Raw genomic sequence first — 27,505 nt, forward strand, 5'->3', positions numbered from 1 at the left:
AGCTCCAATAACACATTACTTCCTTATTAGCCTTCATATACTGAGACCCGCATTCTTATACTGAAACCAGTCGAGGGAAAGTTAAGGAGTTTGACACAAATCTTTTCTCTCTTACAAATCTCTCTATTTTTGTCTTACTTGATGATACTTCAGATGAAATGGAAAGAGCTGTGACACATTTCATCCTCCTGGGAGTCATCTCAGGTGAGCTCTTATCCCTGGACACAGCACATTTAAAATGTTCTTCCATCTGTTTTTGAAAACCTAATACAACCAAAAGGCAATTTTACACATATTGTCTCATTTTTTAGAATATTGTCCTTGAATTTATTATTGAAGTTATTGATGATGAAATGCTCGCAGTGTTGATGTTGATATTAAGGTTTTACAGTGTCTGATTACATCTACAGTATTTTACAGACAGGCTTGCTTTTAGAGCCCTGTTTAGTTAAGGTGATTACAAAGGAACAGTACAACCTGTCAGCAGCTTCAGCTACAGCTGTGAGTCAACTTAACTTTATTAATTGGCTTATTTCTGTTTTCAGAAAATAGACATTTATACCAAATGCTTATAAGAAGTTTACTGACTTGAAAAGTGTCATCAGCCTTGTACAACTGATATTTAAATACAGACATGTTTTAAGAGATGTAAAAATACTTTGAATTACTTTGAATCACAGTTTGTGTCTGACATGGTTTTCCCAAAAGGAAAAGTTCAGTTAACTTGTTAAACTATATAAATATGAGCATGGATATATGAATACACAAATATTGTTTAAACATTTTAAAAGTTTAACTGCTGGACACAAGACTTCTTGTAACTTCTTGTAGACTTCACTGTAAAGTCCATCATCAGTGTATGTACACTGGGCGCTTTGAGTCTCCACTTCAAACTTCTGTAAATTGCATACTGGACCACGATTAGCTCCAAACTAGTTTTGATGTCACAAATCATGTTTGTAATCATGTTTAGTGATCACAGAGAAACTTTCCACTTTCAGCAGATGAATGTGAAAACAGGTTTCTAGTGTCAAACTCTGCACATATATACAATCACTCTGCACAGTGAAGGTCAAACGTCCAACTGAAGGAACAATAAGAAAAACATATTTGACTTTATGGGGGACTTATAATATATAAATATATAAAGTTTCTTATGTTTATTATAATAAAGTAAATTGTCCCAGTGGCTCTTTTTGTGCACTGATTTCAGTCCTTCTCAAGCATGTAACTGTCTCCTCCAGGTTTAACCAAAGGAGTAAATGTGTTGCCAGATGGACCTCTGAATGCAGCTGTGGGAGGGACAGTGATATTCAACACAACACTGACTCCACCAGAAAAACCATTTCTGGCAGTGGCCTGGAGTGTTACTACTAACAATACTGAAAGATTTATCATAACCTCTGTTTCTTCAAACATCACTGATCCAGAGTATGAAGACAGGATCACCCTCTACAGAGCTACTGGATCTCTGGAGCTCAGGGATCTGACTCTTAATGTAAGTAAGTACGGAGTTAGAATTACACCAGATGGAGGAAACCTGATAACAGGATCCACCGAACTGAAGATATTTGGTGAGCAGATGTTTCACATGAGCAGTAGTTTTAAATGTTGAATGGAGAATATAAATCACAAAAGAATTAAACTTCAAGAGCAATAATGTAACATAATTGACAAGAAATGATTACATTACATGATTCATGTTATCTGTGAAAATTTGGGGACAGTTTTCCACAGCTAGTGAAATTAGGAGAATAGCAGCTTCATGCCTGAGATATATGTGGCTTTTTTGTGTTTTTTATCTCCTAAACAAGAATACAGCAGAGATCATATAATGTGTTGTGAGTAACGTTAGTTTGCCTGTTGAAGTTACAGTGAGCTGTCTGGACTCACTCATTCATTCGTTTTTAATTGAGAGGTTGTTCAGTCACCTGTTGATGTTGTATGATTAGTGTGCAGGAGGTCTGGCTGCTTGCTTCTGACAGTTTCTTTAGTTCGTTTTAAGCTGGGCCTATATTAAGTAATAAGCTTAAAGTAGCAAGAATAACAAGTGTTAACTAGTGGTGTAACTGATTGTAGTTGATCCGTGATCCGTACGGATCGCCCCCCACAGTTCAGCAGGCATATGAACTGCGGATTAATTGCAAAATTTAATGTCTCATTTAAGACAAAGTAAATAAACTGCTGTAAGTAAAAGTCATGGACAGACAGCATGTGGCTAACAGGGATTTTGAAGAGCAATGATCAAACCAGCTTCTAACAGGTCCAATGTGACATTTGAGTTATGTTTACCTGCTGTTCAATGTGCTGCATCTGAGCAGCTGATTAGCATCTACCTGCTAACTGACGTTAGCGGTGAATGTTTGTTATCATCAGGTTTTGATGATGTGGACAGAGGCTGTTTCATTCACTGTTTAAAAGAGGAAGGTTTCGTGTCTCATATTGCAATAACTGAGCATTGAATATTATATATGTTTTATTTTATTTTATTTAAACATTGGACATCTTAAATGTTGTTGTCATTTAAGATGTCCAATGTTCGTTTTTCGTTTTTGTTTTTGAGAGCAAATTGTTTTATTGGCATATAAAATTGCCCCCCACCCCTCCGATTTCATCAGGTGGGACAATGATATAGTTTGATGTGGTTTGTTGTAAGATTCCATGTTGGTTTTCCTCCTGTCCTCCCCAGTTTTTTGAGTCACCAGCCGCCACTGGTGCACATATGCAGTATTGCTAGTTTTTCTGACATGCCTGATACACAAGACAGCAGTTTATTTTATACATTCATGTAGTTGAATCCAATCTAATACAACTGTCATTCATTAAATCCTTACATTAGATTGAGATTCTGTCAGAGTCGAGTTGATTCAACCCCACAGTAATTTGGTAGTTTTAAGACATGTTGTGGTGCTGAATTATATTGAATGTTTACTAATGATCCATCACCATAATGTTCAGCCTAAGAAACTACCACAAAGTCGAATCAGTGCCTTAGAGACACAATGTCAACAGAAACTTAAACTGACTTTCCCTATGACGTGTATACTATAGCATTTTGTTTTTCACCCACAGTGCCAGTCTCCAATGCAACAGCAAATGCCAGCATTTTTTCCACAGTTTAGTGTAAAGGTTACTTGAAGTGTTTTCACATCTGTATTGAGTATGGTTTGTGTATGTCTCGTGAATAACAATTGTTAAAATGTAAATGTTAAACAAGTAGTAGGAGAAGAAGGGAAACACAATCTTTAAGAAGATACAGTTGTTTCTATAATGGCACTGACACCAGTCAAAGATTAAACTTTTATCCACAGTTTGGTGTAGAAGTTACGTGAAGTGTTTTCTCATCTGCGTTGTGCATGGTTTGTGTATGTCTAGTGAATAACAATTGTGAAACTATAACTGAATGTTATGCTGAGCTAAATGATTCACTACTGTTTTAGTAGCCCCAGAAGCTAATACAAACCATGAAAATCTAGTCATGAATACTCATCATTGTATCATTAACCTGAGATTTTTTCACTGCTTCTACATTGCTGCTCTCTACTGAGCCATGCTGCCTTTGTTAGGTAGTGGCAAATATAAAACCACTGTGTTTTTCACCCACAGTGCCAGTCTCCAATGTAAAGGTAGAAGTCAGCAGCACAGACTTGGTGGAGTTCAACAGCTCTGTCATTCTTTCCTGTTTTTCTTCTGGATCCTCCCTCTCTTTCCTCTGGCTGAACGGCAGCTCTGAGGTTACAGCCAGTGAGAGAGTTCAGCTCACTGATGGAAACTCCACTCTCACTATATTCAGTGTGACCCGCTATGACCAGGGACCATACAGCTGCAACATGTCCAATGCTGTCAGTGAAGGCACCAGTGATCCAGTAAATCTTTCCATCAGCTGTGAGTTACTAACTTACTCACTCACTATTTATCTAACAGTATCTGCATGCAAATCTTAGTTGGATTTATATTAGTGCCAAATCTTAGCAAGGTGTGGCCTTATGATACTCTTTGCTGTTTTGAACAATGCATTATGCAGGATAAACTGACAACTGTAGACACTGAATGACTGTACGATTTAATAAAATCCAATAGAACAAGCTGACAGCCCTTTGTGAAACTTAACATGTTCACAATGTTTATTTTCAATAGTGTTTTTAATATTCTGGTGTTTCTAATATTCAATCTAATGATATCTGGTGCAACACACTCACAAATTACAGCATTGTGTGTAGAAAAACATTATACAGTTAGTGTCATTTAAATATTTTTATGGCAGAGCTTTTACATGACATTGTGCAGGTGTTTCTATTTTTTTCTAGTGACTAGGTGTATAGTTATGCAGTCGTGCATATTAATGAATTATGAGGCCTCACACTGTGTCAAGCTGTTTGACTCAGTTACTTCTCATGATACTATGATTATAAATTGGCTGTTTCTGCTCCCCACATTCAGTTGGCCCAGAAAACATTAATTTATCTCCAACACAAGAATACTATGTTGAAGGGTCAAGCATCAGCCTGTCCTGCTCAGCTGCCTCCAGACCCCCTGCTCAGTTTCAGTGGTTTCTGAATGGAGTCAAGCTGTCTGATACTGGACCAGAGCTCACATGGATTAACGTTCAGGAGAGTCAGAGTGGGAACTACAGCTGTCAAGCCTTTAACCACAGAACTCTGAGATATCAAACATCTCAGCCTTCAGCTATAACTGTACTGGGTAAGTTTGAGTAAAACATCTGTGTTTATTTATTTTGCTATATTCTGCTATTAACATTGTGTCAAAGTACCAACAATACATATTTCTTTGTGATAATAGGATACAGCAGTTTTATTGTCCTGGCAAGTTCAAGTCAAGCCAAGTCTGTCTCAACTGTTACATTCTTTATAAACACATAACAAGTTAAAATACAGGTTTTTTTATTCCTTTAATGAGGACCATTACAATGACATACAGTGAATGGTTGTGCTAAATATTTGTGGTTTAAAAGAGGAGAAACATTAATAACATCTGTATATAAAGTACATTCCTGCACTAGATACTCGTCATTCAAATAGTGATATTGCAAACTTTGCTCTTATAGAGATAACGAGGAGGTCTCAGAATAAAAAATGTTTGAGGTGGTACCGAATGCCTGTTTGTCTGATGTGGTCAAAAGTAGAACAAGCTGATGTTGGTTTCGGTACACAAATTTAGGACAATCATGAAGATAAATCACAATCACTAAGTAAATGTACGTATTACAACTGCAAAATCTGGTCGGATCTGGAATTTTGTTGATGATAAGGAAATGGACGTTCAATCTAACATTTTCATGGAGAATGTAGGTATGGTCAATTATGCAAAATAAACTGTATGGTCCAGCAACAATAAGCATTGCACTACTGCAAGTGCTGAGGACAGTGTTGTTTATTAGGCCATGGGAGCAGTTTCTACCAGATGATTAAAATAAAACACACAGAGTGTGTGGAACAGCTGAACTAGTCCTCTCTGGTGCTTTTACCTTTCAATCTTAAGGCAATCAAGTCTCAAATATCCAAGTCTCACTGAAGAAAAGTCCAAGTCAAGTCTCAATTCAACAGCTCTGATACTGGACTGGAAAGTATTTATTACTTGCACTAGATGTGTATTGTCTGATCGTAACAAATAATAGGAGAAGAAGGGAAACACAATCTTTAAGATAAACCACTGTTTTGTTCACTCACAGTGCCAGTCTCCAATGTAAAGGTAAAAGTCAGCAGCACAGACTTGGTTGAGTTTAACAGCTCTGTCAGTCCGTTCTGCTCTTCCTCTGGATCCTCCCTCTCTTTCTTCTGGCTGAACGGCAGCTCTGAGGTTACAGCCAGTGAGAGAGTTCAGCTCATTGATGGAGGCTCCACTCTTAACATAGTCAATGCGACCCACTATGTCCAGGAACCATTCAGGTGTCATGTGTTTAATAATTTCAGTAATGACACTAGTGACCCTGTAAACTTCTCCATCAGCTGTGAGTTCCAACCTGCTATATAGATGCAAACAAAACCGAACTTCAAAGCAGATAATATTATGATGCAGTTATGAACCTTTACACTGACACATTTTCAGTACATTGCTAACATTACTTTTTGGCCAAGTTTTTGCTAGGTTTTATTCCACATATGCAACACTCTGAAGATGGCCCAGAAAATGAATTTGACGCTATCTCTTTCATAAGAACACTATGTGAAAGGATCAAATGTCTTCAGACTCCCTGCTCAGTTTATGTGGCCTCTGAATAGAGAACTGCTGTCTGATACTATATCAGTGCTTATAATCTCATTAACATTCAGACAAGTCAGAGTGGTAACTACAACTGACATCAACAGATATGAGACATCTCAGCATCAGTTGTCTCTGTACTGTGTAAGTTGGATTAAACAGGTTGTGTGGATATAGTAGTGATATAGGTGATATACTGTATGTCCACTGGCATAATTTGTAGGTGGGCAAAGTAAATTCATCATTAATTCTGTATCCTTTGCAGTAAAATAATCAAGAAAAAACATATCTTACACACTTTTGAATTTAACATTTCAATGCTTGACCTTACAGGCTAACCTCTTTCACTTCCTGTTTTTTCTAATGCCATAATGTGAAGTTGAAAATATGAAAATGTCACTCCAATTGAAAATGTACATGTTTTAACATAATTTAAGGATTTCAAGCTCCATTGAGACCCTCATACCACAATATTTGGCTGAATGGAAACAAATAACACGAAAAAGGTTACAAGTGTTGTAACTATAGACTGCTTGAGTCAATGTTGGAGGATCTTTTGATTTTGATATAACTGTTATGGTCTCCATTATTCAGTGTAGTGAAGTCAATTCTATGTCAAAAACAAGGACATTTCCCAGTGTCCTTGTTTTTATATAAGACTTTGGGACGTTCAAGACTGTAAATGTTAAATGAACTCAGTCAACCTTTATGTTGCTTTTGTTTTCACACAAAATCCTTCATGTTTTGCCCAACAGAAAGAATTTCTGGTGTTAGTATCACATCAACAGACCAAACGATTGAGGGGAACTCTGTCAACCTAACCTGCGATGGTGCTGGCTCTGTCTTTACCAGAGAGTGGATGAAGGACGGCTCCTCACTGACTCTGGTTGACAACATGACACTTTACGACGAGAACAGAGTGTTGTCTTTTCTCTCTCTGAAGAGAACAGACAGTGGAGAATATTTGTGTAAAATCAGCAACCCCGTCAGCTTTGATGAAGCTAAATACAGCATGGTTGTTAACTGTAAGTAACACATAGTGCAGTATATATAGCCCTGTAACACATGATTTTCAAGTCAGTTATTGAGCATTTTTTCTATTCTTTATTAGATTTTTCCCCCAATCAATGTACTGTGTAAAAAACACATTATTTGTGCTGGTGTAAGAACTTTCCAAGTATTTCTTTTCAGATGGACCAGAGGATGTTCAAATCACAGGACAAAGTTGGATAAACGTTGGAGAGACCTTAAACTTAGCCTGCTCTGCTGCGTCCACACCATCTGCCAGTTACACCTGGTCACTGTACGGGATAAAGATATTAAACAATTCTGCTGTGTTCACTAAAGACATGACTGAACTTTCTGACAGTGGCATCTACACCTGTCAAGCACTGAATAATAAAACTGGGAGAACGTCATCTGCAGAACATCAATTGTCTGTAACAGGTACGTAGATTTTATTAATTGCAGATTTTAACTCTTTGACATTGCGACTAACTTACAGAATTATACCTCTAATAATGTGAAGAGTAACAGGCTTCCTAAAGATACTACTTACAGTTTTTATTACTATCACCTAAATAAAAATAAAGTAATAACTGGTGAGAACATCATCTGGGGAGCATAAATTATCTGTAGAAGGTAAAGTTCAACTGTTTGTCAATGTTTATTCTTGATTTTGAAATTTTGATTGTATTTTCAAACTGAACTTCAGATGTGTGGTGATTGTAGACGCAGACAGCAATTTTTCATCTTTGATCGAGCTTCAGATATTGCTGATACTCTTTGGCATCCCAACAAACATATATTTTGCAATATAAAATTGCAAGGTGAAGTGATAATACTTTTTCTTTTGTATTATTTCACACATTCCCAGAGAAAGCTGGTGGTCTGTCAGCTGGTCCCATTGCTGGAATAGTTATTGCATGTTTCCTGGTTGTTGGAGGAGCTTTGGGTGGAGGCTTATATATTTATAAAAAAAAGTAAGTGAAAAAGAGCCATCATAATAACATGTTTTTCTCTTAATATTTTCTCCAAATTCAAAATACAGTCTTATCATGACACTTAGATTGGGTTGCCGTGGTTACTGTTCAGAAATGTAATTTAAAACCAATGATTCAACCTAACAATGCTTTATTTCAATATTTAGAATCAACAACAATGCTCGGCCACAAAACACAGGTTGGTATTCATCTGATAACTTAATCTTTTCTGAGCTTAGGCTATACTATACTGTAGCAACATAGACAAAATAAAGAATAAAGTAGAAATGAACATATGGATAATCACATGTAACTCTATTTTTCCATAGAGCAAGACTTACATGTGTATGAGAACACTTCAGTGATATATGAGAACACAATAACTCCATGATCTTCTTTCCCTTTGAAGGTACAGTAAGTTTTGATCTCATTATTCTGATTTAGTGAAAAGAGAAATTTTGACTGGGAGAGCACTGTGTTTTTTTTATACTGTAGGAATATTTTCTTTTGGTTTAGACCTGAAAACTACAGTAGGCCAACTATTAATATTATTGACCATTGATTATACAAAGTCAATCAAAACAGCAACTCTTTGCCCTAATCAGTTGTTTTTTGTCTTGCAGATGCTTGTAAAATCATCACCAGCATCAAGAAGATGCCATTAAATGCCATTAAATTTGTACAGACATTCATGTTCCACAAAGGATGAATCCTATTTATTTTGATGACACCTTGACTTTTCCTCTAGCACCACTATGAGTATCACATTTGTAGTTTTGAATGAAATGTCTCAACTATTGCCATGAACTTGCCACACAGGAATGCCCCCCTCAGGATGAATTTGTTGATCCCTTAACTTTTCATATATCACCACCATCAGGTGAAATACTTTGATTTATGGCAAAATACCTGCAAGACATTGCAATAACATTCCCAGAAGCCTCAGCTGTACCTTGTGTTTAGTACTAATGAACACAATTAGTTTGTCAAAACACTTAGTTTAGCTTGTGAACATCATACATTATCTGCTACATGTCGGCATTGTCATTGTAAGCATGTAAGCATGCTGATGTAAGCATTTAGCTCAAAACAGCACTGTGAGTACAGTCTACAGAGCTGCTAGCTGTAGACTCTTAAGGCGTATTCACATTACAGTGGAAAAATGAGATGATTGTGATTAGCAGGTGGACTGACTTTTGTGACAATCCTACAAGTTACAATGCTCATGTTGCTAGCAATAGATCACTACATAGACTCAAACTGTTGTTAACAAACAAGCAAATATCTTTATTGCCTGCAGGTCAATTTGTTATTGAACAGTTCTGAAAGTTCAGAAACACAAGTCATTAGCTTCAAAACCAATCTTCAGAAACCAATGGGTGACGTACATACATTACATTTGACTTTTATTCATATATATGCAACAAAAAATAACCCTGTTTACTGTTTATAAGCAGTATACAAACATTTAATAAATTGTTTATTACACATTAAAATATAGTTGTGAGCACATGTAAGTGTTTATTAATGTATTTTTTTAACAACTATAACTCCTGTGGGCATCCATAAGTGGAGGCTGGTATATAAACAGGTAATAAATGACAATACAGTAAAACACAGTTATGATAATATAGAACACGTCATCATAGTAGAAGTTATAGTTATTGACAAATAGTATTGTACATTAATTACACTTAAAAATGGCCTGATGTCATTGCAACTTTTATTTTGTTTTATTGTGTGTTATAAACCATTTATTAAATGTTTATAGTGTATCCTGCTTATGAATGGTACTTAGGGGGACTTAAAGTAAAGTATAACAGAAATATTCAGGAAATAACCTTCACCAGGTTATTTCCTGACAACTTTGGTGATAACTTGACTTTTCATCTAATGCCATAATCAGTTATTAATTTACTGTTTTTGTTTTTTCCCCCAGATTTGCGAAGCAGGAAAAGCAGGTGAAAATAACACCATTTATGATGGCTCCATTTCATTAATTGTCCCAATAGGCCTAAGCCATGTCTGCACAAGGATAATAACAGAGTCCTGAAACTGGAAATTACAGATGTGGAAAATGTGCACACTGTTCAAACACATTTGATACCAAGACATTTAATCACCCTCAAACAGGAAAGAAATATGACATAAAAGAATTCATTAACTGTCTCTCTACACATGTCATATACATCTTAAAATGCCCATGTGGCTTAATGTATGTAGGCCAAACAAAGCGCCATCTCAAACTGAGAGTTGCTGAACATAATAAGGCTGCCATTAGAAATGGTAATATGGATTATGCCATTGCTAGACACTACAAGGAGAAAAACCATGGGTCGGCTACATCCCTCAAATTTATTGGCATAGAAAGAGTGCGACCCAATCCAAGAGGTGGTAACTTGATTAACCAGCTCTTAAGTAGGGAGGCATTTTGGATTTATGAATTCAATACTATTGAACCTTATGGACTTAATGAAACACAGGATTTGAGTTCATTTCTGTGATATGAAAATGTTAACCATATGATACATAGTATTTGAGCTCTTTCTGTGATATGAGTATGTTAACTTTATGAAACACAGGATTTGAGTTTTCGTCTGAGATATGTAAATATTAACTTTTATTTTTCTCCACAGGCTATTTGGACTCTTAGGGAGAGATGAGCCACTAGGTCCCCTGGCACTCACCCTTCCCATTTAGTGATGTAGAGGGACAGCTGTAGGACCTGTAGTCCATTCTGCTTAGGGAATTTTACCCATCCTATTCAGTCAGTTGTTTACGGGATGTAATGAAGTTTAATTATATAAAATGGTGTAATCCTTGTAACTTTGTGCAACATTAATCACGTCATGTTTTTTGTAATACGTATATTTTCATTTTCGTGCCACTTTGAGAAAATGAAGACTGTGGTAATTAGTCATGTGACTCAAATGTATTTATCATACCTGAGTACTCAGCAGTTGTACTGAGCGAACCTGAAGAAGCTACAGGCGAAACGCGTTGTTCGCTCTTAATAAAGTCACAGTAAAGTCATTACAGTGTGCAGTGGTTAATTTTGATTTTCACCTTATATGTTCCTGTCACCGACCAGCACCTGTCTGGCTGTTCATGGGGAGTTCTGTCCTGTTTAAATCTTATCTTTGAATCATCAGGTCATTTATAAAGAAATGCTTACAGTGTTGATGTTCATATTAAGGTTTCTCATCTACTTTCCAGGCAGGCTTTTAGAGCACTGTTTATTTAGTGAGATGTTACAAAGGGATGTTTCAGATTTGAACAAATAAGATGATGCCATGAGTCACTATTGCTCACCATAAGATCATGAGATTTTCACTGGTTGTAATATCAGTGCATGAGCACATTAATCCAGTTGCGTGAATTCACATATTCTGTGGCTGGAAATATTCCAGCTGGTTGGCAACACGACAGAATGCATCATATTTATTGTTTTACACCCGGGTCTCCTCTCAACCTTTTTGTATCACAGAACTTTTTTGTTAATAATTGATGAATAATTGCACTACTGCTACTGTTATTGACAAAAAACTGTTTTGCATGATGTTTCATAAGTTTCTGTATGTATCTTTCAGGGATATCAGGGTTTTATCCTCGCACGTATTGAGAACTAATATCAACATAACATTAAACATAACACAAGAAACATAAATATTGTATCTTAAAGTGACTTGCTAAAAGTGCACCTTACTCAAACAAGTGTAGTCCAGTTTTTTTATTAGTATAAGAGCAAGCATCTGGCTGCACACTGTACAAAAAAAAACAATGTACATACATTTTAGTACAAACATACATTTCTTATTATTAAAAAAAAGCTTCTTTTTTTTTTTTTACTAGGTTTGGGCGTTTAGCTCAGCAGAAAGTGAAAGTTCCTCCTTCTGTTAGTATTATGATCTAACACATCTATCAGCAAATTGTAGATCAAGACTTTCTCATGGATTGTGATAAAGCATTTCATGTGAGTCCAGGTTTAACCAAAGGAGCTGGTGTGTTGCCAGATGGACCTGTGACTGCAGCTGTGGGAGGGACAGTGATGTTCAACACAACAATGACTCCACAAGAAAAGACATTTCTGTCAGTGGCCTGGAGTGTTATTATTAACAATACTGAAAGACCTATCATAATTTTTTTAATTTGAGGCTATCTCTGTCATAAGAACACTATGTGAGAGGATCAAACAGATCAGCAGAACAGTCCAATCAGCCTGTTCTGCTGAGCTGTCTCCTGATCCTCTGCTCAGTTCATGTGGCTCCTGAATAGAGGCCTGTTGTCTAATACTGGACAAGTGCTTATAGTCTGATTAACATTCAGACAAGTCCGAGTGGTAACTACAACTGACAGGCCTTTAAAAACAGAACTCTGAGATATGAAACATCTCAGCATTCAGTTTTCTCTATAGTGGGTAATTTGGCATTAACAAGTTTTGTGGACCACTCAAAGCGCTTTTACACTACATGTCAACATTCACTCATTCACACACACATCCGAACACTGATGGCAAAGGCTGCCGTGCAAGGTGCCAACCTGCTCATCAGGAGAATTTTTTCTAATGCACACACTAGGGATGTGCAGAGGGCCCAGTATTTGTATTTGTATTTGTATTTGTATTTGAACAAAAGTGGAAAGAGGTTTAGAAATCCTGTTTTTGTTTTTATTACGCTCTTAATTTTAGAAAATTTAAGCTTTACAATAAGTGTTGAATAAACTACCTTACGAAGGAGGTCCCCACACTGGTCTCGAACTGGAGTCTCCCAGATCATAGGTGACTGTGCTGACTACTGAGCTAAAACTTTACTCATCACCTCATTGCAGACAGACCTCAACTTATTTATACAGCCATAACACAGAGACAGCACACTGTGTAACATGTAGAGAGAAACTTCAAAGGCATGTCCAAATGAGGAAATGTGCATCATGTAGCAGGTGGATGTGACTCCTCTCGTTGAGACCTGCTGATAGACGAAACAGCGGAGCAGAGGAGAAAGACTGAGATAGCAATGTAACCGACCTGCATGCTAGTATTTGACATGTTTTTTTTTCTTTCAGAAAACAAAAAATTTTAAAAATATTTGTATGAAACAAATATTGGTAAAAAAAAAAAAAAAACACTATTTGTGCTTTTCCAAATAATGTATTTGTATAAAAGCACATCTCTACAAGAAAGTTTCCCAAAAATGTCTGATTTCTTCTGTACCAACAAGTGATACATTTGTTATAGAACGCTGAGATGAGAAGCATGATTCATTCAACAGTGAGGTGAATGCTTTGTGATGACCCTGTAATCTATGTAACCATATTATATATGCATTTTAATGCAACATTTACCATTAGCCATGATATAAACCCTCCTCAGCTGAGTTTGTGTGGCTAAAATTGCAAGGTGAAGTGATAATGCATTTTCTTTTGTTTCATTTCACACAGTCTCAGAGAAAGCTGGAGGTCTCTCAGCTGGTGCCGTCGCTGGAATAGTTATTGCATGTTTCCTGGTTGTTGGTGGAGCTTTGGGTGGAGGCTTATAAAAAAAGCCTCCTTTTTTTATAAATAAAAAAAGTAAGTGAAAAATAGCCATCACAATAACATACTTTTATTTTTTCATGTATTGATGAGAACTGAATTCCCTTATAAGTGGTAAAAGTGATTGACTTTATCTTAATTCTAATTCAACATTAATCTAACCAAACATTGCCCGCACGCTGAATATCCACTGGACTCTTTCATTGCTACCTCAGCCGAAATTCAGAATAGAATCTTATCATGAAGCTTAGATTGGGTTGCAGTGGTTACTGTTCAGAAATGTAATATAAAACCAATAATTCAACTTAAAAATGCTTTATTTCAATACTCAGAGTCAACAACACTGCTCGGCCACAAAGCACAGGTTGGTATTCATCTGATAATTTAATCTTCTCTGAGCTTAGGCTACCACAATACTGTAGCAACATAGACAAAATAAAGAATAAAATAGAAATGAACATATGGATAATCGTATGTAACAAAACTCTATTTTTCCATAGAGCAAGACTTAAATGTGTATGATAACATTTCAATGATATATGAGAACACAATAAAAACTCCATGATCTTCTTTCCCTTTGACGGAACAGTAAGTTTTTATTTGATTATTCTGATTTAGTGAAAAGATAAACATTTATTTTTATGGGGAGAGCACCATGTTTTTTATGCTGTAGAAATATTTTCTCTTAGTTTAGATCTGAAAACTAAAATAGGCCAACTATTAATATTATTGACCATTGATTATATAAAATCTATGAAAACAGCAACTCTTTGCCCATATCAGCTGTTTTTTGTTTTGCAGATGTATTCTGTCCCCTGCGTGCGTGGCTCTACACGAAGTGACAGATAGCTAAACAGGTGTACTAGGCACTGAAAGGTTTAAATGATGACTCAGATGTGGCAAAATTGAGGTCTGTTTACTTGTATATCTTCGTCAACATGCTTGCCTACAATGCTTTTCCAGAAACTCTGTGAAACTGAAAATAAATACACAAGAAAATGTTCTTAATGTAAGTAAAAAGAGTGTAGAAATATAAATACTTGCTTAATACTACACAATTAAACCAATGTTTGCACTATATGTTGCCAAAAAAGGGATTTACGTAATTATCTATGAATCTCCCCAAATATTAAATAAAACAACAAAATATGCATCAATCCTTATCTATAAAGCTAAAACATGTAACGTAAACTTACAAACAAAGCTTCTCCAAGGTTCAACACAGGTGGATGCAAAGGATTAAACAGAGAGAGTTCTGGAGCACCTTGCTGTGCAAAATGTGATCACAAATGACCAATAGAGAAAAAGTACAATGAGCTGACAATAATCTTCAAAGCAACCACTAGGAGATGCTAAAATGTGCTTTCACTACATGTAACAAAATAAGATGCTTGAAAAATTATCACCAGCATCAAGAGAAGACACCATTATTGTTTTTTCATGGGAGGCAATGTCAGTCAGTCAGTCGGTCCAATACTTTGGTCCAAACTGAAATATCTCAGCAGTTATTGCCATTAAATTTCCACAAAGGATGCATCGTATTTACTTTGATGACACCTTGACTTTTCCTCTAGCACCACTATGAGTTTCACATTTGTGGTTTTGAATGAAATGTCTCAACCATTGCAACTAGGACATTCTAGCCTGTAAATAACAATTGAAGTTTTACAATTAACGAAATGATTAATGGTGAACTCCGTTTGAGATCTAAAATCCATAAATGTCTTGGTCTGTATTACATTTGTACAGTAGTTAAAATGGTGACATTTGTAGGACCCCTTGGGTTTTGGACCTAACCATGTTTGTTGAGTGTTTGGTTGTAGATAACTGTGTACCAGTTTATCTTTTAGAGTAGGGCATCTCCTGAAACTGATTAATCGTGGTTCAGGGAAGATCTGACTAAGTGTACTATCACTTTCTACAATACCCCAATTTCTATTTATTATCCGTTTAATGTTTTCTGCCTCTGTGCTGTATGTTGTGACAAAAAACACTATATTTTGTTTGTTTGGGAGCATTTCTTTGTAGTAAAGTTTGTCTGTCCAGATGTTTGGCTCTGGTGCATCCTTTCTGTGGGATAGTGTTTCTATATCGACGTTCCTGAAAGCATGACACCATTTCCTTTGATTTAGCCTCAAACTCCTCTTCGTGGTCACAAATTCTCCGAACTCGTTGGAACTGGCCATAAGACACATTCTCTTTGAGCCACTTAGGATGAAAGCTCTTAGCATATAATGTGGTGTTTCTGTCTGTGGGTTTCCTAAATATAGATGTATGTAAAGTCCCTTGATTATCTTCAAATAGATAGATAGATAGTAAGATCTAAAAAATGCATGCTCTCCTTGCTGTAATCTAGGGACAACTTAATGTTTGGGTTAAAAAAACATGGAAGGCTTGTAGTTCTGCCTCTGATCTGGACCAAAACAAACAAACATCATCAATACACCGTCCCCATAAAGTAGGACATACAGTCCCACAAAATACAGAGCAAAATGGCAGCCATCGGAAGACCACCTTGAATAAACCACTGACTGTTTAGTCATGTCAAAGCATTTTGCTGCTGGTTTTTTTTTTCAAAATAAAAACAGAATTCTTTATCCAACAAATACCTGACGCTGTATTGCTTTACAGTTCATAGTCTATTTTATCAATGATTAACAGCACAATGTTGTAGGTCAACTTTTAAACCTTAAAGGAAGGATGATAAGAAAGTTCCAATAACACATTACTTCCTTATTAGCCTTCATATACTGAGATCCACATTCTTATACTGAAACCAGTCGAGGGGAAGTTAAGGAGTTTGACACAAATCTTTTCTCTCTTACAAATCTCTCTATTTTTGTCTTACTTGATGATACTTCAGATGAAATGGAAAGAGCTGTCACACATTTCATCCTCCTGGGAGTCATCTCAGGTGAGCTCTTATCCCTGGACACAGCACATTTAAAATGTTTTTCCATCTGTCTTTGAAAACCTAATACAACCAAAGGCAATTTTACACATATTGTCTCAATTTTTAGAATATTATCCTTGAATTTATTATTGAAGTTATTGATGATGAAATGTTCGCAGTGTTGATATTAAGGTTTTACAGTGTCTGATTACATCTACATTATTTTACAGACAGGCTTGCTTTTAGAGCACTGTTTAGTTAAGGTGATTACAAAGGGACAGTACAATTTGTCAGCAGCTTCAGCTACAGCTGTGAGTCACCTAAACTTTATTGATTGGCTTATTTCTGTTTTCAGAAAATAGACATTCATACCAAATGCTTATAAGAATTTTTCCTGACTTGAAAAGTGTCATCAGCCTTGTACAACCGACACTTAAAAACAAACATGTTTTAAGAGATGTAAAACTACTTTGAATTACTTTGAATAACAGTTTTTGTCTGACATGGTTTTCCCAAAAGGAAAAGTTCAGTTAACTTGTTAAATTATATAAATATGAGCATGGATATATGAATATGCAAATATTGTTTTAACATTTTAAAATTTTGACTGCTGGACACAAGACATCTCCTACTTCACTGTAAAGTCCATCATCGGTGTATGTACACTGGGCGCTTTGAGTTTCCACTTCAAACTTCTGTAAATTGCATACTGGACCACGATTAGCTCCAAACTAGTTTTGATGTCACAAATCATGTTTGTAATCATGTTTAGTGATCACAGAGAAACTTTCCACTTTCAGCAGATGAATGTGAAAACAGGTTTCTGGAGTCAAACTCTGCACATATATACAATCACTCCGCACAGTGAAGGTCAAACATCCAACGGAAGGAACAATAAGAAAAACATATGATTTGACTTTATGGGGGACTTTATTATATAAAGTTTCTTATGTTTATTAGAATAAAATTAATTGTCCCATTGGCTCATTTTGTGCACTGATTTCAGTCCTTCTCAAGCATGTAACTGTCTCCTCCAGGTTTAACCAAAGGAGTTGATGTGTTGTCAGATGGACCTCTGAATAGAGCTGTTGGAGGGACAGTGATATTTAACACAACACTGACTCCACCAGAAAAACCATTTCTGGTAGTGGCCTGGAGTGTTATTATTAACAATACTGAAAGACCTATCATAACCGCCACCTCTTCAAACAACACTGATCCAGAGTATGAAGGCAGGATCACCCTCTACAGATCTACTGGATCTCTGGAGCTCAGGGATGTGACTCCTAATGACGGTGGAAAGTACAAATTTGACATTATACCAGATGGAGGAAACCTGATAACAGGATTCACCGAACTGAAGATATTTGGTGAGCAAATGTTTCACATGAGCAGTAGTTTTAAATGTTGAATGGAGAATATAAATCAAAAGGAGAATTAAACTTCAAGAGCAATAATGTAACATAATTGACATGAAATGATTACATTACATGACTCATGTTATCTGTGAAAATTTTGGGGACAGTTTTCTACTGCTAGTGAAATTAGGAGAATAGCAGCTTCATGCCTGAGATATGAATAACTTAGCGACAGGTGCACATATGCAGTATTGCTAGTTTTTCTGACATGCCTGATACGCAAGACAGCAGTTAATTTTATACATTCATGTAGTTGAATCCAATCTAACACAACTGTCATTCAATAAATCCTTACATTATGTGCTAATGAAATGTAGCTTTTGTTGAGATTGTGTAAGAGTCAAGATTCAGTAATTTGGTAGTTTTGAGACCATATGTTGTGGTGCTGAATTATATTGAACGTTTACTAATGATCCATCACCATAATGTTCAGCCTAAGAAACTACCACAGAGTTGAAGCAGTGCCTTAGCGACACAATGTCAACAGAAACTTAAACTGACTTTCCCTTTGACGTGTATACTGTAGCATTTTGTTTTTCACCCACAGTGCCAGTCTCCGATGTAACAGCAAATGCCAGCATTTTTTCCACAGTCGAGTGTAGAAGTTACTTTAAGTGTTTTAACTTCTGGATTCAGCATGGTTTGTGTATGTCTAAAATAATTGTGAAACTATAACTGGATCTTAAGCTATGAGCTAAATGGTTCACTACTGCTTTAGTAGCCCCAGAAGCTAATACAAACCACGAAAATCTAGTCATGAATACTCATCATTGTATCATTAACCTGAGATTTGTTCACTGCTTCTACATTGCTGCACTCTACTGAGCCATGTTCCCTTTGTTAGGTAGTGGCAAATATAAAACCACTGTGTTCTTCACCCACAGTGCCAGTCTCCAATGTAAAGGTAGAAGTCAGCAGCACAGACTTGGTGGAGTTCAACAGCTCTGTCAGTCTGTTCTGTTCTTCTTCTGGATCCCCCCTCTCTTTCGTCTGGCTGAACGGCAGCTCTGAGATTAAACCCAGAGAGAGAGTTCAGCTCAGTAGTGGATACTCCAATCTCACTATATTCAGTGTGACCCGCTATGACCAGGGACCATACAGATGCAAAGTGTCCAATGCTGTCAGTGAAGGCACCAGTGATCCAGTAAATCTTTCCATCAGCTGTCAGTTACTAACTTATTCACTCAGTATTTAATCTAACAGTATCTGCATGCAAATCTTAGTTTGATTTATATTAGTGCCAAATCTTAGCAAGGTGTGGCCTTGTGATACTCTTTGCTGTTTTGAATAATGCATTATGCAGGCTAAACTGACAACTGTAGACACTGAATGACTGTAAAATTTAATAAAATCCAATAGAACAGGCCTGCAGCCCTTTGTGAAACTTAAAATATTCACAATGTTTATTTTCAATAGTGTTTTTAATATTCTGGTGTTTCTAATATTTCAAATGTTCTATCAGAAGCAGCTTTCAATCTAGTGATATCTGGTGCAACACAACCACAAATTACAGCACCGTGTATACAAAAACTTTATACAATTAGTGTCATTTAAATATTTTTTTATCGCAGGGATGATCTGCTACATTACATTGTGCAGGTGTTTCTTATTTTTTCTGGTGACTAGGTGTATAGTGATGCAGTTGTGCATATTAATGAATTATGAGGCCTCACACTGTGTCAAGCTGTTTGACTCAGTTATTTCTCATGATACTATGATTCTAAATTGGCTGTTTCTGCTCCCCTCATTCAGTTGGCCCAGAAAACATTAATTTGACGCTATCTCCAACACAAGAATACTATGTGGAAGGGTCGAACATCAGCCTGTCCTGCTCAGCTGCCTCCAGACCCCCTGCTCAGTTTCAGTGGTTTCTGAATGGAGTCAAGCTGTCTGATACTGGACCAGAGCTCACACTGATTAACATTCGGGAGAGTCAGAGTGGGAACTACAGCTGTCAAGCCTTTAACCACAAAACTCTGAGATATCAAACATCTCAGCCTTCAGCTATAACTGTACTGGGTAAGTTTGAGTAAAGCATCTGTGTTTATTTATTTGTTGCGTCTGTAACACCTGCTTTTAACATTGTGTCAATGTACCAATAATACATATTTCTCTGTGATAATAGGACACAGCGGTTTTATTGTCCTGGCAAGTTCAAGTCAAGCCCAAGTCTGTCTCAACTGTTACATTCTTTATAAACACATAACAAGTTAAAATGCAAGTTTTTTTTATTCCTTTAATGCGGATCATTACAATGACATACAGTGAATGGTTGTGCTAAATATTTGTGGTTTAAAAGAGGAGAAACACTAATAACATCTGTACATAAAGTACATTCCTGCACTAGATACTCGTCATTCAAATAGTGATATTGCAAACTTTGCTCTTACAGAGATAACGAGGAGGTCTCAGAATAAAAAATGTTTGAGGTGGTACCAAATGCCTGTTTGTCTGATGTGGTCAAAAGTAGAACAAGCTGATGTTGGTTTCGGTACACAAATTTAGGACAATCATGAAGATAATCACAATCACTAAGTAAATGTACGTGTTACATCTGCAAAATCTGGTCGGATCTGGAATTTTGTTGATGATGAGGAAATGGACGTTCAGACTAACATTTTCATGGAGAATGTAGGTATGGTCAATTATGCAAAATAAACTGTATGGTCCAGAAACAATAAGCATTGCACTACTGCAAGTACTGAGGACAGTGTTATTTATTAGGCCATGGGAGCAGTTTCTACCAGATGATTAAAATAAAACATGCAGAGTGTGTGGAACAGCTGAACTAGTCCTCTCTGGTGCTTTTACCTTTCAATCTTAAGGCAATCAAGTCTCAAAGATCCAAGTCTGACTGAAGAAAAGTCCAAGTCAAGTCTCAATTCAACAGCTCTGATACTGGACTGGAAAGTATTTATTACTTGCACTAGATGTGTATTGTCTGATTGTATAGTTGTTGTGTTTAAATGTAAACAAATATTAGGAGAAGAAGGGAAACACAATCTTTAAGTAGATACAGTTGCTTCTATAATGGCACTGACACCAGTCACAGATTAAACTTTTCTCCACAGTTTAGTGTAGAAGTTACATGAAGTGTTTTCACATCTGTATTGAGTATGGTTTGTGTATGTCTAGTGAATAACAATTGTGAAACCATGACTGAATCTTAAGATATAAGCTAAATGATTCACCACTGTTTTAGTAGCCCCAGAAGCTAATACAAAGCATGAAAATTTAGTCATGAATACTCATCATTGTATCATTAACCTTAGATTTGTTCCCTGCTTCTACATTGCTGCACTCTGCTGAGCCATGCTCCCTTTGTTAGGTAGTGGCAAATATAAAACAACTGTGTCTTTTCACCCACAGTGCCAGTCTCCAATGTAAAGGTAGAAGTCAACAACACAGACTTGGTGGAGTTCAACAGCTCTGTCAGTCTGTCCTGCTCTTCTTCTGGATCCTCCCTCTCTTTCGTCTGGCTGAACGGCAGCTCTGAGGTTAAACCCAGTGAGAGAGTTCAGCTCACTAATGGACACTCCACTCTCACTATATCCAATGTCATCCGCTATGACCAGGGATCATACAGCTGCAAAGTGTCCAATTCTATCAGTGAAAACACCAGTGATCCAGTAAATCTTTCCATCAGCTGTGAGTTACTAACTTACTCACTCACTATTTATCTAACAGTATCTGCATGCAAAGCTTGGCTTGATTTATATTAGTGCCAAATCTTAGCAAGGTGTGGCCTCGTGTTAATGACTTTTTATGATACTCTTTGCTCTTCTGAACAATGCATTATGCAGGCTAAACTGACAACTGTAGACACTGAATTCTAATGAAAAATCCAATAGAAGAGGCCTTCAGCCCTTTGTGAAACTTAACATGTTCACAATGTTTATTTTCAATAGTGTTTTTAATATTCTGGTGTTTCTAATATTTCACATGTTCTTTTAGAAGCAGCTTTCAATCTAGTGATATCTGGTGCAACACAACCACAAATTACAGCACCGTGTATACAAAAACATTATACAATTAGTATCATTTAAATGTTTTTTATCGCAGGGATGGTCTGTTACATTACATTGTGCAGGTGTTTCTTATTTTTTCTGGTGACTAGGTGTATAGTGATGCAGTTGTGCATATTAATGAAGTATGAGGCTTCACACTGTGTCAAGCTGTTTGACTCAGTTATTTCTCATGATACTATGATTATAAATTGGCTGTTTCTGCTCCCCACATTCAGTTGGCCCAGACAACATTAATTTGATGCTATCTCCAACACAAGAATACTATTTGGAAGGGTCAAGCATCAGCCTGTACTGCTCAGCAGCCTCCAGACCCCCTGCTCAGTTTCAGTGGTTTCTGAATGGAGTCAAGCTGTCTGATACTGGACCAGAGCTCACACTGATTAACATTGAGGGGAGTCAGAGTGGGGACTACAGCTGTCAAGCCTTTAACATCAAAACTCTGAGATATCAAACATCTCAGCCTTCAGCTATAACTGTAGTGGGTAAGTTTGAGTAAAATATCTGTGTTTATTTATTTGTTGAGTCTGTAACACCTGCTATTAACATTGTGTCAAAGTACCAATAATACATATTTATGTGTGATAATAGGACACAGCGGTTTTATTGTCCTGGCAAGTTCAAGTCAAGCCCAAGTCTGTCTCAACTGTTACATTTTTTATAAACACATAACAAGTTAAAATACAAGTTTTTTTGTTTTGTTTAATGTGGATCATTACAATGACATACAGTGAATGGTTGTGCTAAATATTTGTGGTTTAAAAGAGGAGAAACACTAATAACATCTGTACATAAAGTACATTCCTGCACTAGACACTCGTCATTCAAATAGTGACACTGCAAACTTTGCTCTTATAGAGATAACGAGGAGGTCTCAGAATAAAAAATGTTTGAGGTGGTACCAAATGCTTGTTTGTCTGATGTGGTCAAAAGTAGAACAAGCTGACGTTAGTTTTGGTACACAAATTTAGGACAATCATGAAGATAAATCACAATCATTAGGTAAATGTAGGTGTTACAACTGCAAAATCTGGTCGGATCTGGAATTTTGTTGATGATGAGGAAATGGACGTTCAAACTAACATTTTCATGGAGAATGTAGGTATGGTCAATTATGCAAAATAAACTGTATGGTCCAGAAACAATAAGCATTGCACCACTGCAAGTACTGAGGACAGTGTTGTTTATTAGGCCATGGGAGCAGTTTCTACTAGATGATTAAAATAAAACACGAAGAGTGTGTGGAACAGCTGAACTAGTCCTCTCTGGTGCTTTTACCTTTCAATTTTGAGGCAATCAAGTCTGACTGAAGAAAAGTCCAAGTCAAGTCTCAATTCTACAGCTCTGATACTGGACTGGAAAGTATTCATTACTTACACTAGATGCGTATTGTCTGATTATATGGCTTTTGTGTTCAAATGTTAAACAAATAGTAGGAGATGAAGGGAAACACAATCTTTAAGATAAACCACTGTGTTTTTCACCCACAGTGCCAGTCTCCAATATAAAGGTAGAAGTTAGCAGCACAGACTTGGTGGAGTTCAACAGCTCTGTCAGTCTGTCCTGCTCTTCCTCTGGATCCTCCCTCTCTTTCCTCTGGCTGAACGGCAGCTCTGAGGTTACAGCCAGTGAGAGAGTTCAGCTCATTGATGGAGGCTCCACTCTTAACATAGTCAATGTGGCCCACTATGATCAGGAACCATTCAGGTTTCATGTGTTTAATAATTTCCGTAATGACATTAGTGACCCTGTAAACTTCTCCATCAGCTGTGAGTTCCAACCTGCTATATAGATGCAAACAAAACCGAACTTCAAAGCAGATAATATTATGATGCAGTTATGAACCTTTACACTGACACATTTTCAGTACATTGCGAACATTACTTTTTGGCCAAGTTTTTGCTGGGTTTTATTCCACATATGCAACACTCTGCAGTTGGTCCAGAAAATGAATTTAACGCTATCTCTTTCATAAGAACACTATGTGAAAGGATCAAATGTCTTCAGACTCCCTGCTCAGTTTATGTGGCTTCTGAATAGAGAACTGCTGTCTGATACTGTATCAGTGCTTATAATCTCATTAACATTCAGACAAGTCAGAGAGGTAACTACAACTGACAGGCCTTTAAAAACAGAACTCTGAGGTATGAAACATCTCAGCACTCAGTTATCTCTATACTGTGTAAGTTGGAATTAATACATTGTGTGGATATAGTAGTGATATAGGTGATATACTGTATGTCCACTGGCATAATTTGTAGGTGGGCAAAGTAAATTCATCATCATTTCTGTATCTTTTGCAGTAAAATAGTCACGAAAAAACATATCTTACACACTTTTGAATTTAACATTTGAATGCTTGACCTTACAGGCTAACCTCTTTCACTTCCTGTTTTTTCTAATGCCATAATGTGAAGTTGAAAATATGAAAATGTCACTCAAATTAAAAATGTACATGTTTAAACATATAATTTAAGGATTACAAGTCTTAAACTATTGACTGCTTGAGTCAATGTTGGAGGATCTTTGGATTTTGATATAACTGTTTTTGTCTCCATTATTCAGTGTAGTGAAGTCAATTCTATGTCAAAAACAAGGACATTTTTAAGTGTCCTTGTTTTTATATAAGACATTGGGATGTTCAAGACTGTAAATGTTAAATGAACTCAGTCAACCTTTATGTTACTTTTGTTTTCACACAAAATCCTTCATGTTTTGCCCAACAGAGAGAATTTCTGCTGTTAATATCACATCAACAGACCAAATGATCGAGGGGAACTCTGTCAACCTAACCTGCGATGGTGCTGGCTCTGACTTTACCAGAGAATGGATGAAGGACGGCTCCTCACTGACTCCGGCTGACAACATGACACTTTACGACGAGAACAGAGTGTTGTCTTTTCTCTCTCTGAAGAAAACAGACAGTGGAGAATATTTGTGTAAAATCAGCAACCCCGTCAGCTTTGATGAAGCTGAATACAGCATGGTTGTTAACTGTAAGTAACACACAGTACAGTATATATAGCCCTGTAACACATGATTTTTAAGTCACTTTCCAAGTGTTTGATTTCAGATAGACCAGAGGATGTTCAAATCACAGGACAAAATTGGATAAACGTTGGAGAGACCTTAAACTTAACCTGCTCTGCTGTATCCGAACCATCTGCCAGTTACACCTGGTCACTGAATGGGATAGAGATATTAAACAATTCTGCTGTGTTCACTAAAGACATGACTGAACTTTCTGACAGTGGCATCTACACCTGTCAAGCACTGAATAATAAAACTGGGAGAACGTCATCTGCAGAACATCAATTGTTTGTAACAGGTACGTAGATTTTATTAATTGCAGATTTTAACTCTTTGACAATGTGACTAACTTAAAGAATTATACCTCTAATAATGTGAAGAGTAGCAGGCTTCTTAAAGATATTACTTACAGTTTTTATTACTATCACCCAAATGAAAATAAAGTAATAACTGGGAGAACATCATCTGGGGAGCATAAATTATCCGTAGAAGGTAAAGTTCAACTGTTTGTCAATGTTTATTCTTGATCTTGAAATTTTGATTGTATTTTCAAACTGAACTTCAGATGTGTGGTGATTGTAGACGCAGACAGCAATTTTTCATCTTTGATCGAGCTTCAGATATTGCTGATACTCTTTAGCATCCCAACAAACATATATTTTGCAATATAAAATTGCAAGGTGAAGTGATAATACTTTTTCTTTTGTATTATTTCACACATTCCCAGAGAAAGCTGGTGGTCTCTCAGGTGGTGCCATCGCTGGAATAGTTATTGCATGTTTCCTGGTTGTTGGAGGAGCTTTGGGTGGAGGCTTATATATTTATAAAAAAAAGTAAGTGAAAAAGAACCATCATAATATGTTTTTCTCAATATTTTCTCCAAATTCAAAATACAGTCTTATCATGACACTTAGATTGGGTTGCCGTGGTTACTGTTCAGAAATGTAATTTAAAACCAATGATTCAACCTAACAATGCTTTATTTCAATATTTAGAATCAACAACGATGCTCGGCCACAAAACACAGGTTGGTATTCATCTGATAACTTAATCTTTTCTGAGCTTAGGCTACCACAATACTGTAGCAACATAGACAAAATAAAGAATAAAGTAGAAATGAACATATGGATAATCACATGTAACTATTTTTCCATAGAGCAAGACTTACATGTGTATGAGAACACTTCAGTGATATATGAGAACACAATAACTCCATGATCTTCTTTCCCTTTGAAGGTACAGTAAGTTTTGATCTCATTATTCTGATTTAGTGAAAAGAGAAATTTTGACTGGGAGAGCACTGTTTTTTTGTAGGAATATTTTCTTTTGGTTTAGACCTGAAAACTATAGTAGGCCAACTATTAATATTATTGACCATTGATTATACAAAGTCAATCAAAACAGCAACTCTTTGCCCTAATCAGTTGTTTTTTGTCTTGCAGATGCTTGTAAAATCATCACCAGCATCAAGAAGATGCCATTAAATGCCATTAAATTTGTACAGACATTCATGTTCCACAAAGGATGAATCCTATTTATTTTGATGACACCTTGACTTTTCCTCCAGTACCACTATGAGTTTCCCATTTGTAGTTTTGAATGAAATGTCTCAATTATTGCCATGAAATTGCCACACAGGAATGTCCCCCTCAGGATGAATTTGTTGATCCCGTAATTTTTCTAATTTGTCAAATACTTTGATTTGTGGCAAAATACCTGCAAGATATTGTGATAACAGTCTCAGCAGCCTTAGCTGTACCTTGTGTTTAGTGATAATTAGTAAAATTTGTGTGTCAAAACACTTAGTTTAGCTTGTGAAAATGGCAAACATTATATCTGCTCCCAACATGTCAGCATTGTCATTGTAAGCATGTAAGCATGCTGATGTAAGCATTTAGCTCGAAGCAGCACTGTGAGTACAGTCTTCAGAGCTGCTAGCTGTAGACTTTTAAGGCCTTTTCACATTACAGTGGAAAAATGAGATGACTGTGATTAGCAGGTGGACTGACTGTTGTGAAAATCCTACAAGCTAAAACGTTTATGTTGCTGGCAATAGATCGCTACATAGATTCAAACTTTAAAAAAAACAACAACAAGTGAACAGTTCTGGAAATTCAGAAAGACAAGTAATTCATTTTTCATCTATCTTTCATTTTAATCAGTGGTGAACAGCAATTAGCCGACAGAGTCACCATAGCTCTGGTCAAAATTCAACAAATTGAACTTTCAATGCACCCCCACTTAGCACACCTGAGGAATCCATCAAATGAACATACACAATATTGGAGAAGGCATTCATAAAACATGTGATGATGTGAATACACCTCTAGTGTGTTTAATTCATACTATTTCTTTGCTACTTCTAAGTTATATTATTAGCTACATATTATATATTATTTTTTTCTTTGA

General features: G+C 36.5%; 2 protein-coding genes across 2 annotated transcripts; both read left to right on the top strand.

Moving 5' to 3' along the window:
- Window positions 1–158: 158 nt before the first annotated feature.
- On the top strand, window positions 159–24,881 carry LOC121905421 (carcinoembryonic antigen-related cell adhesion molecule 5-like; the record flags this gene model as incomplete). Its single annotated transcript, XM_042423640.1, has 9 exons — window positions 159–204; window positions 1,245–1,574; window positions 3,607–3,885; window positions 4,441–4,701; window positions 18,926–19,204; window positions 19,794–20,060; window positions 21,411–21,689; window positions 22,285–22,551; window positions 24,793–24,881. Coding segments are annotated over exons 1-9 (2,097 nt in total), but the record flags the coding sequence as incomplete, so codon positions are not given.
- On the top strand, window positions 24,846–27,459 carry LOC121904937 (carcinoembryonic antigen-related cell adhesion molecule 6-like). The gene is made up of 6 exons (XM_042422767.1): window positions 24,846–25,062; window positions 25,140–25,394; window positions 25,824–25,929; window positions 26,092–26,123; window positions 26,253–26,332; window positions 26,539–27,459. The coding sequence occupies exons 1-5, from the start codon at window positions 24,897–24,899 to the stop codon at window positions 26,312–26,314; spliced, it is 621 nt and encodes a 206-aa protein (XP_042278701.1). The 5' UTR covers window positions 24,846–24,896; the 3' UTR covers window positions 26,315–26,332; window positions 26,539–27,459.
- Window positions 27,460–27,505: the final 46 nt, after the last annotated feature.

The sequence above is a fragment of the Thunnus maccoyii genome, chromosome 10, assembly GCF_910596095.1.
Source record: "Thunnus maccoyii chromosome 10, fThuMac1.1, whole genome shotgun sequence".
Lineage (NCBI taxonomy): Eukaryota > Metazoa > Chordata > Actinopteri > Scombriformes > Scombridae > Thunnus > Thunnus maccoyii.

What these genes read in the sequence shown, in the direction of transcription:
- LOC121904937 (XM_042422767.1), top strand. Translation starts at nt 24,897, where the DNA reads ATGAAGGACGGCTCCTCACTGACTCCGGCTGACAACATGACACTTTAC. An exon ending in ATACAGCATGGTTGTTAACT is followed by an intron (nt 25,063 to 25,139) that starts GTAAGTAACACA and finishes GTTTGATTTCAG; the next exon opens with ATAGACCAGAGGATGTTCAA. An exon ending in ACATCAATTGTTTGTAACAG is followed by an intron (nt 25,395 to 25,823) that starts GTACGTAGATTT and finishes ACACATTCCCAG; the next exon opens with AGAAAGCTGGTGGTCTCTCA.